This window comes from Pungitius pungitius, chromosome 4 (genome assembly GCF_949316345.1).
Source record: "Pungitius pungitius chromosome 4, fPunPun2.1, whole genome shotgun sequence".
NCBI classification, from domain to species: Eukaryota; Metazoa; Chordata; class Actinopteri; order Perciformes; family Gasterosteidae; genus Pungitius; species Pungitius pungitius.
In genome coordinates, this window is record NC_084903.1 from 2,012,646 (window position 1) to 2,024,940 (window position 12,295).

At 44.5% G+C, this 12,295-nt stretch overlaps 2 protein-coding genes across 2 annotated transcripts; both read left to right on the top strand.

Moving 5' to 3' along the window:
* The first annotated feature begins 506 nt into the window (after positions 1-506).
* LOC134127328 (low choriolytic enzyme-like) lies at positions 507-3,148 on the top strand. The gene is made up of 6 exons (XM_062561990.1): positions 507-584; positions 1,712-1,761; positions 2,033-2,211; positions 2,635-2,716; positions 2,811-2,935; positions 3,025-3,148. Coding segments are annotated over exons 1-6 (516 nt in total). The 3' UTR covers positions 3,027-3,148.
* A 2,964-nt stretch (positions 3,149-6,112) lies between these two features.
* LOC134127354 (hatching enzyme 1.2-like) lies at positions 6,113-10,622 on the top strand. The gene is made up of 8 exons (XM_062562083.1): positions 6,113-6,175; positions 7,024-7,084; positions 7,330-7,485; positions 7,756-7,876; positions 8,499-8,677; positions 9,182-9,263; positions 9,588-9,712; positions 10,371-10,622. Coding segments are annotated over exons 1-8 (786 nt in total). The 5' UTR covers positions 6,113-6,115; the 3' UTR covers positions 10,373-10,622.
* The last annotated feature ends 1,673 nt before the right edge of the window (positions 10,623-12,295 follow it).

A 12,295-nucleotide genomic window follows, 5' to 3' on the forward strand; every position in this document is an offset into this window, starting at 1 on the left:
TAACCGCTAGCTTTCCACCGGGTTCAACGATATCGTCCGTACAAAGACACTTCTGACACCAATGTAATGTCCGGGCGTGGTGAATTACTCAACACGCTGAGGCGATTAGTTGCAGGGCAGAGATCCTTTTATTTAGCGAAACACAACAGCATCGGACACGGTATTCCCAGCTCACTCGGTAAACCACACAACAACACAACAACCGGAACTACGTCATGCTACCCCGGCCAGACCCTCCCACGTCCCGTCCGATTGGCCGGAGCGCCTGGAATGACGCAACCTGACCGAGTCCCCAACAGGGTCGCTACAATACTAACAAACCTTTCCATAATGTTTTCAGATATTCTGAGATTGCGAGTGGCAGAAAACATTGAAGAGTGGCCTTGAGCGGTTATGTGGCCGCCCGTCATGCTCTTCGATGGTGGTCAGATTAATTATTTGAGCGGGGACTTTATGCAGCACAAGCTGAAGCTGACTCCGGTCTCTGTCCTGCAGGTCTACTAAGGATGGCTCGCATGTCTGTGTTCAGGTTCTCAGCTGTGGCTCTGCTGCTGCTGGCCGCCTGCTGTTGGGCCGACGATGAGGTAGGACCACGGCGAGAGGAGCGGTGATGGCAGCGCAGTGAGACATTTGGTTATTAGTCAACACTTTGAAATGTTGAAAGAAATGCACGATCAACGGCCTCTGTCACCATCACACACACCAACGACCTCCTGCCTCACATATGAAGCCGCTAGTCACAAAGACGGGGTCAGGAGGTCAAATTGTGCATTTATTTACACCTCAGCCGAGTTATTAAGCACCTTGTTCCCCACCAGTATTACTTCATCTCTTTTAGATGATGATGATGATGCAGTTTGGGTCAAACGGTGCACTTTATCCACAAAGCTTCATGTTCTACAATTCTATTTCTGACCGGTCTACTTTAAGAGCCAGTGTGACGTTGACTTTTATCTGTAACTTCATGTAGTTTGTAGCATGTCTCTCCTCCTCTAACCTGATAATCAAAAGCTTTTTCCTAGTGCTAAGTTGGAGAATCATTGCCCTGTTTTGTTGAAGATTTCAAGGTCAGAGGGGAAGCAGGATGTGCCGAGCATGCAAACACAAGTCTGATAAGGAGGGAGTTAGGGACACACCAAGTACCCTACAACACACACACACTTATACACACACTTGGTTGTTTTGTTTACATTACGATTAGAAGACCCCTTGACCGACCTGACCCGGAAGGGTACGTCAGATCCGGTCCAGTGGTCGAAGCAGCGCCAGCGGGCGTTTGAGAAGGTAAAACAGAATCTCTGTGGGGAACCGCTCCTCCACACCCCTAACTTTTCTCTCCCCTTTACTCTGCAGACCGACACATCGGACAGGGGGCTGGGGGCCGTTTTGTCCGAGGAGGGAGGCCAGGTACACCACGGTGGTCACCCTCTGTTCGGACCACGCCCTTCTCCAATGGCTCCACCGCATGAAGGATACCAACGCCCGGATCGCTCGGTGGTATCTGGCTTTACAGCCTTTTAACTTCAAGGCGGGCAATAGGCCGGGGGCGGCTCCCCGGCCTAAGTCGGACGGTGGGGGTATGTGGTGGCGGGCGTGGTGTTTGCTCGGCTGCAGAGGAGAAAGAGGGGGAGCGGCTCAGGGAACGGCGCCAGGTGAGAACAATGATAATCAGGTAGAACCTGATTGTGCCTGTGCTTAAAAACCCCTGTAGGAGAGAGAAGGGAGAACGGGGGCCAACGGGACTGAACGTCGCGACCGAGAGTCAGCGAGCAGAACAAAAACAATAAAAATCCAAACTCATAACCAACCTTGCATTCTTCTTCATTTCCGGAACCCCTCCCCCAGAACCCAGACTTGTTACAGTCCCCATCCAGGCTTCTCTTTTTAAGTTATCTAACAAACCCCACGCTGAGAAGGCAGGTACGTGATCTATTCTGATAGCTCATGTAGCTACCTGCTCAGTACGTAGCTGGTGTATTTGCCACTTTGACAGACATTCTGTATCCATCCACCCATCTCTGACCCCGTCCAGCTGCTGGTCCTACGTCGGCCGTCGTGGTGGGAAGCAGGTGGTGTCTCTGGCCCGCAGCGGATGCCTGTACCACGGCACCGTCCAGCACGAGCTGCTCCACGCTCTGGGCTTCAACCACGAGCTAACCCGCTCCGACAGGGACAACCACATCAGAGTCATGCTGCAGAACGTCATATCTGGTACTGCAGCTATTTGTTCTTCTCGTATAGTAAAGAGGAGAGCCAGTGAGCTGCAGACTATGCATTCATTTTGAAAAGGAGCTGCCGGCTCTTTCACGTCTGTCAGTGACTTTAAAACACTGGGTAGCTTCCTGAAAGCATTCACTTCTACAGAAAACATGCATGTTCAAATTTGTTCAGGATTAAGAAATGATGAATGCAATGAATTTTGTTTTAATCTCCTGCTTTTGAGTGGCAGTATGGTTGCTCTCTGGGGAACCCTAGTGGACGGAAAGAGGCACAACACCACTTTCTGAACAAATCATTGACCCTCCAGGAAGCAGGAGCTCATTGGGTCACTGCTGTTATAGAACCAGTCGGAGTGAACGCAAACCAAGCAATGTAACTTTAATGCCAACTAGATTTCCTCTTCTTTTTTACCAGGAATGGAGCACAACTTTAATAAGATCGCCACCCTGAACCAGGGAACTCCCTACGACTACGGCTCTGTCATGCAGTACCACAAGTGAGACCAAATGGCTCCACCTCTGCCCTGCTTTGGGTCATCATGTGTAGCATGCACTTCTGTTCCCCCTTCCACGGCCCGCGTCCTCTTGCAGGTACGCCTTCTCTAAGAACAACCAGCCCACCATGGTCCCCATCCCCAACGCCAACGTGTCCTTAGGCAACGCCAAGGAGATGAGCCGCAACGACATCGCCAGGCTCAACACGCTCTACAGCTGCTGTGAGTGTCCACATGAGCCCTGTGTGAATATCCATGTTACACCATCACTCACTTTTTGACCTGATCCTCTGTGCTGTCCCCTGTTACAGAAGAAGGCTGCCCAGATGTCCTGACAGGACGCAGAAGGACCAAGATCGTCTCCTACTGCTCTCTGAACAGCTGCAGCAACAGATGTGAACTCATCTGCACGTTAGCTAAAGATCCGACAATAAAGACACGTTCAATGGACACACACTCCTCCCTTTGTATTCTTCCATCACACCTGTGTAGGTTTTCTAAGCATATATTCAGTCATTCATGTATTTATTCTGGTATGATGCCAAGTGGGATTAGCACCTTTAAAACGTCTGAACGACTAAATATTTAAAAAAGGAACGTATTTTAATATAAGTATCAAAGCCTTAATAGCAGCCAGTTGCACATTAGAAGTAAGAGTTTACTGACTGTGACTACTGACTCTAATATATACCCTTTTGGGGGCAATATAAATAACAATCAAAAACAATAGAAGAAGCTGTAAAAAAATAAAAATTCACACACACACAAAATAAAGTCTGACTCACAGTTCAATGGTCCGATCCATTTAGAACCCCGGGCAGGTCACAACCAACCGATATCGTCTTTGTCAGAGTACACGCCAGCAGTCCCGTAAGTCGAAGTGACGTCCTCAGCAGGGGACTCGGCCGTGTCCCTGGAGGTCCATTCATTCAGCATTCTGGCATTCTAAATCACTTCCAGCTCGCGATTTGATCTAATTACTTGGTCTAATGTGGATTATAAGACATAATCTTTTGCAATAAAGTGTGAGAATTTATTTTCAAGCAGCAATCTGCTTTTATTGTAAGCAATAACATTTTTAAAAAACAGCTTGTGTCTTGGCAATTAAAAAACAAACTACACTTTTGAGTGTACTGATGATAAACTAACTGCATTTGTGTTTCACAGCTGGCTCTAAATGATAATGCCAAAGACTTTGGATAACAGTGTCCTACGTGTGCAGCACTTCAGTGTGAAGTCGGTGTGGGGTGTTTGTGTATAAATAAAATAAGGTGGTGTTTGTGTATAAATTCTTCATGCAAAAATAGAAAAGTTCAAATTATTTTCCCCAAAGTATTTGCTTTTGTAAGAGATTAGAGAGTTTTGTGTTTTATGTATATCTCAACAAATAATTATTTTTGCAAAAAATGTCATAGGCCAGGTGGTGCAGGTATGGAGGGAGGACTCAAATGCAGATTTCTAAAAGGGTATTATTTAAAGAATTCCCAAAACGGGGACAAAAGCCAACAGAAACATGCACACTCACCAGGGGACATTAAACAACATGTAATGACGCGGGTACCAGGCACACAGGGCTTAAATACACAAGGGAGGTGCAGGTGATTGGACACAGGTGGAAACAATCAGGCACTGCAGACAATCACAGGACAAGGCAGGAAGTGAGGCTAACCCCAGGAACAAGAGACATAAAACTACAAAATAAAACAGGATACATACAAGGCCAAACCGTGACAAAAAATGGTTTAGCGGTTTAGCGGTTACAATGTGTATTTAGAAGTACAAATAAATGTGTAAAAAGCACAGCTTGCACAATGAGAATACATTGAGTTATATTAAATGTATTGGGCCTGATAGCTGTGGGTGCAATGAACCGTCCCCACTAGCCGCGTACAGAGTGTGTCTGCCTGGCCTTATCTCCTCAGTTTCCTATTATGGGCAGGAGGGGCGTGGGGGGCAGATTGATAACAGTGGGTCAGGTGTCCCACACTGATAAGAGCTGCGTGGGTTTTTTATTTTTATTTTTTCCTTCAGAAAGGGTGAACGATGTTTCCTGAACTCAGGCTCTCCAACATGACATGTTTAAAGAGGTTTTAAGGGAATCAGGACGATAGCGGGATTATACAAGATGTCCTCACACCCATTGCAAAAATGTTGTAATGTTGAACACATATCACCGGTATCCAGGGGTATTTATACAATTCTCAAAAACAAAAGAAAAGTGGACTCCATCAATGTAGTTTCTTGCTCCAAAATTTGTTGCGATGGGCAAATTGGGGACAGGGGAATCAATGGAGATTTATAGATTAAGCAAGTACTGCTTTGGGTTATTAGGAATCTTATGTGACGTGCCACTCAAGCTAGACCCCATCCAATACCTTCGGGAGGAAGTGGATCTGTCACGACGTGAGTCGGACCGGAACACCATTCCAAAGATTACACAACAGTCTTCTTTTTTTGTGCATTTGCCAAAACCCAACAACTGGCTCTTGTAGCACAATTTATCACATGTAACTCATATAGTAGTATATCTATAGAGTCGGCCTATGCTGGATTCAAATAGTCAACACAAATGACCTTCTAATGTCTATTCCTTACCACGATTGCTTCACCTCTTTGAAAAACTAAGTAGGGAAGCATCGAAGGTCCTTTCCTTAGCATTTAGTGAGTTAAAACAGCTCTTATCACTTATCACTGTGTTGTCAATCTTCTTATCCCAGAATGCAAGTGGGAAAACACTTGTGGTGAGCTTGAACATTTTGAGTATGATTAAGAATTGTTCTTTGTTGTGCACAACAATGCAGGCCATTTCTATATGTATTAATACATTATATTTTATTGGGCTAAAGGAACAGTGCAGTAGAGTGATATAACAATGTCATCTTCACCACAGGTGAATAAGGTGACCATTTTCAAATGACATTTGAGTGTATAGGTAGTATTTACAATGTGATTATATATATAGAGTTAACATATTGCTTTGTTTCCTCAGAATTTGCTTTTTGAAACTACACAAATGATGAACCTTGGGATATATTCAACTATTACAACATCTGCACACAAAAAGCTGGCACCACAAGTTGACACACCTGGGACTATTAAAGTGCTTCACACGAGATGCACAACTGCAGGATTTGCCATTTTTAGTGATAAAGGTGTGCTGTGGTGTTTGCATACTGTTATATCATGTTGATCATTATTACCTGGACTGTATATAAGACTGGCAATGGGTAACAGCAGGACACTTACTCTCTGTTAAGACATTCAGGTAAGAACCCCACCGGAATAATATATCACATAACTTATATGACTTTGTAATTTTTTCCTCAGTGCGAGTAATGTTTTCAGTTCATCTCTTTCCTCACCGTCCTCGCGCTCTGTGGTCGCTGCAGGTCAGTTGCAGCCATGTTGGTCTCCTCTTGGTCTCTCGTGAGCCTGCTGCTGGTGTCCTCTTGCTGGGCCGAGGTAAAATATTCCACGACATGGACACAAAGGCTCCAAACAGCGCAATTGGAAGTTAATATCATAAATGTGGCAAAAAAAGGGGGACCCTCAAAAAACAAGTTCCAACAACCTAAAATTTAAACAATCAACACTTTAAAATGAAATGGTTTTTTTAGGGTTGCAGCCACACCTTGTAAAGAACATTGTCCAGGAAGAGAGATAGATATAGAGAATAGTGGTAAATATTTAATGATTTATCAAGTACTAGCACAGATATATTTTGAACTTGAACACATTCAGGCATAGTTTCATCATTAATTATTCCTTTTTGATTTCTATTTAAATGTATTTGTATTTCCTATCTATTCATATATGCCGTTTTGAGGTGTCTCTCTGGCCCTCTGAGGGAAATTCTTAATTTGCGATTTTGGGCTCGGGATTTTTAAGTATCAACCTAATAATTACATTACATGTCATTTAGCTGACGCTTTTATCCAAAGCGACGTACAATAAGTGCATTTCCACATAGAGATACAAACTCAGAAGACCAGGTAACAATAAGAACAGTAACAGTAAGAAAGTACAATGTTCATCAAATAAGCAGTTTCAAAACATGTTATAGAAAAGTGCCATTATAAGTACAATTTAAGCGTATTTAAGTGTTAATTACAGAAAAAGAAAAATCCTAATATATTTGGCCCTTCTTTTTCCATGTTGCTGTGGACGATTACAGAAAGGTAAGAACGAAATGAAAGCCCTTTATATATATATATACACACTCAGACACACATATATATTTGAGCTCACTCAGCTACCTATAGTCCAGCTGTTGCTGTCTCCCATGTTGTGCAGATGTTGCTACCGCTGAGGAGGAAGCCTCCAGGGAGCTTTCTGTGAGCGAGCTGCTGGAGAGAGCTAACAGAGACCGCAGTGAGTAAAGCTTTTCCCCAACTTAACCGTTTTGTTGCAGAGGCCATATCATCCGACATATTGACACAAAAGAAGGGTACCATTGAATGCAACATTTTTTTTTGCAAGAATGGGTTGCCCCTGCAACACCACAACAACATTAACAACAACAACACCGTACAACTAAACCGTTGCACAATCTGTACGGAATAATAAACTGCTGCGTGAATCCACCTGACCCCCCAACACCCGCGGTGCTCTCGCAGACCCCGACTCGGACGAGCCCATCCTGATCGGAGGCGACATTGCTATCAAGTCTGAGGCCGAGAGGAACGCAGACCCCTGCACCTCCAGAGACTGCCTGTGGAAGAAGTGGACCGATGGAAAGGTCTACATCCCCTACTACATCGCCAACGACTACTGTGAGCAGGGAGTCTTTCTTTAACGTTCATTCTTTTTTCAGTCCCTTCCCTAGGAATTTTTTTGCACAACCTCATCAGTTGACTTATGGGAACAAAAATGTTTTATTTCTCTGTGAGGACCTAAAAGGGATACTTATAATAACAACCCGAGGCTGTCAGTGACAAAGTGCATTGTGCAGTTTAATTAACATTACACAACATAAATCATTCAGGTGAAGTTAAAGCCCTGCAGCAGGAGATATTTTCAACCTGTCATATTTCCACTGTCAGCCTCCCGAGAGCAGTCCATCATCATTCGTGGACTGGAGTCCTTCTCCTTGATGTCCTGCATCCGTTTCAGGCCCTACCAGAACGGAGACAACGAGTGGCTGAGCATCGAGTCCAGGGAGGGGTAGGCGTCACAACTCATCCTTACCCTCCAACGTTCGACACCTTCAACCGCCCTCCATTTGTTTGACGCTAGTCAATAGAATAATACCAATGCACGGCTATGATTGTATTAAATCTAGTGTAATCAACCAAAATGCATGCATGCGATACTTGATAGCACCACTTATATTGACCGAGAAACTTTGGAAAATCCGAGATACGTCGAACGCACCGTCCAGTGAAATACCTCATTGCACCACCATATTCTGTAAATAACTAGTCAACTTGACCGCACCAGGAGGCGTCACATGACCAGGGGCCTGGACAAGGCCTTTCACACCTTTACTGACCTGTATAAATACCTGTGTACCCATAGTTCTTGGTTGGTGGAAACAAGAGACAGCACTACGGGGTAGTCAGAGCTTCTCTGTGGTCTGTTCATGGCAGAAACCAGCAGATCCTCAGCCGAGATGTTCTTTTTATTACAATACCTTTCCCTTTACTAAATACTTTTGATTTTACCTTTCCAATCCAAGATGTCTTCTGTCCGTCTGGAGTTTCTTCATTTTTGAACACGACACAATCCTACACGCCGATATTCTGCACGATTTCTCCATCCTGCCGTGTTTTCTGTGCGCCAACAGCTGCTACTCGTCCGTGGGTCGTCAGGGCGGCGCTCAGACTGTGTCTCTGAGCCGTCAGGGCTGCCTGTACTACGGCACCGTCCAGCACGAGTTGCTCCACGCCCTGGGCTTCAACCACGAGCAGACCCGCTCCGACAGGGACGACTACATCAGGGTGCAGTGGGAAAACATCATCGACGGTGAGGCAGCTTCCCTGACTGCTCCATGACTGGTCGTTTGAAGTCTTTGGGGGTCGTCTTGGAAGCAGAGGCCATTTCATTGTTTGAGGATAAAAAGATCAAAAAGGCCTACTGTGCGCTCAGATCAATGTGAAAACAGCCAATTTGACGAGAGGTTTGGCCATGTGGATTGTCGTTTTCATTCGCTCTCGGGGGGGGGGGGATTTATCTTGTGAGCGTCGGGCTAAACCCGCGGCTTCTCAAGCCAAGAGAAATTAAAAACCCATTAACTACATTTTGTCTGGAAAAAATAATTCACTGCAGACTGGACTCAAGACCAATAGATGGTTAAAGCATACATGTACTGGTGAGGGTGAGAACTGATTGTTACAATTTTGGCACTCTAAAAAACTTGCCAAAACCAATTGAGATCATGTTTGAGGGACAGACATATTAATATTCTCACTTATCTTTGAAGCGGGAAATGTCTGTAATTTTAAATGAATGTATACTCTCATCCCGCAGGCAAGTGGCACAACTTCGACAAGATTGCCACCCTGAATCAGGGAACTGCTTACGACTACGGCTCCGTCATGCAATACGAGAAGTATGGATGACATGTCTGTGTCATTTAGTTCTAACATTTCCCTTTTTATGTAGCTCCTATCACTGTGGAGATGTTAGGACTTTCTAGTGTTTCTTTGTCCGTTTCTCATCATTACCACATAATGAGCTTGTATTTCCTGTAGGAGTTACAGCTACTGGTTAACTCATTAGGGACTCTGGGGAAGCAGCAGAACCAACAGGGATCAGCTCTTAAACATAACCACATGACATATTAAAGAACCAAATTCCCTAGATGCACCAGGGGTTGTTTCCATTGAAACTCAATCCTAACCCGCCATGCGTTGTGGCGCCGCTGACTCTCCAGGTACGCCTTCTCCAAGAACAACCAGCCCACCATGGTGCCCATTCCTAACAGCAACGTGTCCTTGGGCCAGGCCACCCAGATGAGCCAGAGTGACATCACCAGGCTCAACAGGCTGTACCAGTGCTGTAAGTTTATGCAAATGTTTAAAGACACAAAACCACAGTAAAACTTAATTCCCCATAGTCCATTTATACTAAAAGAGGCCTTATATATATATATATATATATATCTGAAGAAGTCATGTGGTAGGACTGCACTTCCTTCTGTTGCTGCCCCACTGGATGCAGCCTGTGCCCTTTTGGACTCACGGCAGAAGAAGCCCAGGTTTGAGTCTAGTCATCATGGGGACTGTGCTATGTATCATAGCCCCTGTCCGTCTCTCACTATCAAAATCTAGTAGAAATGAAGTATATTCCGATATATGTAGTATGCCAGCATTGTGATAGTAATCCTAATTGATATACGGTAAAATGCTTTACAATGCATCTGGTCACATTTTAGCACTCGTAAGACAGTAGGCGTTTCTGACCTACAAGCCTCAGCGCAGCAGATATATGAGCAAGAGGGTCAAACTTCAGTGATATAACAAAGTAGTAAGGGCCAATTGGGGGAATACTGTATTCAACAGTAAACACCTTGTGAGGGCAGCTGGTCAGAACAAAAATACAAAACTTTGTGTATACAGGCATGAGTGTTGATTTGAGACACTTAATGTGACTTGACTTATTATGACCAGTCCCTCTTGAGACTCCATCCGAATGACGCGTTTTCTCCATTCTGCAGAAACTGCAATTGAGCTTTGCCCCGCCTCCCTGATGACATCATGAGCACAGCGATGAAACACATGAGGTGTTTTGCAGCCCGCTGCTTCTACTGTTTGATAATGGAGTGACAAAAGGCATGGGCACTTTGTAGATTAAGATGTTCACTTAAAAATACCCTTTCATTTCGATCCTCATGTCACATAAAACAATGTCAACAATTGTATATCTTTTGATCCAAAAATAAAGCATCTTATTACTATTCTTTGGATTTTATGCCAAGTCAGAAAACACCTTTTTATAATGAATAGTTTGGCATTTCGGGAAGCAAACTGGTATTTCCTTGTGGGCAGAATCTATACAATATATGAAACCGCAGTGAGCTGCTGATTAGCTTAGCTTAGCTCAAAGTGCTGATTAACAGCACCTCAAACACTAAAGTTAACACCGCATTCAGTCTTTCATGGTCTCAATCTCCAGTTACAATTCTTCTTCAATGCAGCATGGTGTTCACTGGAAACATCAACGTCCATTGAAGGTTAAGAATAGACGAAGTGGAGAATGATTTAGGGGGGGCTTACTGTGATTCACAGCTTGCTGCTGCTACCAGTGATGTATACGCCGTCTCTATACGTCTCTATACGTCTCCTCCACATTCCAAATACGGTAACTTATGTTGTCTGATGACAACCACAAAGTCTACAAACTCAAGGCTTTGTAGCTGCAGTCCACAAACCAAAGGGTGACATTCAAGATGACAATGTCCCCTTCGTATGTACTTCGACATCTACGCTGCCACTTGCATTCAAGCTTCTAGAGTAACTATATCTGTATCAAACAAAGAGCTTTGGGAGCAGTTAGTTAGGCTGTTCAAACTTTTACACGTGTTCTCCCTCAAATCCACCTCTGAGGTGATGTTACCCCCGGCCTAAGGGAGCCAGAGGGCAGCATACAAAAGTCTTCCCACCTCCCAAATTAGGACCAATGCCGCAGCATTATCATTTACGATCGTTACGTATTGTAAGTACGCGGTCATGAGCTCCCTTCAGAGTGAGCGTGGCCCAAAAAAAACATATGTGCAGGTCCCCTGTTACGCCCGGCTTAGGGGAGCCGGAAAAAGCATACACAAGAGTCTCCCCACCTCCCAAATTAGGATCAATGCTGCGGCGTTATCATTCACAAGGGGTATTTATTTCAGTTCGAGGTCATGAACCTCAGGGTGAGCGTGGCCCAAAGCAACAAACAAAACAATCTGTGCAGGTCCCCTACCTTCCCTAGAACACACAAAGAAACAAACCAAATACAAGTGTTTTACCTATCTCCCTACCCGAAACCAGGAGAAAACATGAACAAACAAAAAGGCTTCTCACCCCCCCCCCACCACCACCACCACCCAAAAATCCACGGGGTGCAGCATGGCCCGGTAGGAAGCTGGAGAGACCGGCAAAAGAAGATACCGGGCTGGCTCTCACAGGATCCCTTTTATACACAGACGTCCAATCAACTGCAAAGAAGAACAGACACAGAGCAAGGCGAAATATAACAGCAACCCCCTCAGGCAGGGAGGAGAGCTGCACTTTATTATGACACTCTGGGTCATAACAGGTGGGATCGGGGTAAGCCTGATTTTTAGGATCAAACTGGTTCCAGATTTCCCAATAAAGTTTAGAAACACTCAACAGCTTTTATTGGGTTCAGCAGTCTTTTATTCAAAGGTGGGACTGGATTCCCTAATCTGAATCTTCAGGATCAGATTTGCTTTGAAATCCCAGTTTTTAGGCTCTGATCAGGATTTAATCCAATCAAGAAGAATTAACGAAACAGAACACCATTAGCCCAACTTTTTTTTGTGACCTTTTGTGATTTTTATTTATTGCTTTCTCAAAAAAGGTTAATCAAATCTCCCTTTTCTCTCCCGGAGTTCATGCGTCATCTGTTAAACAACCC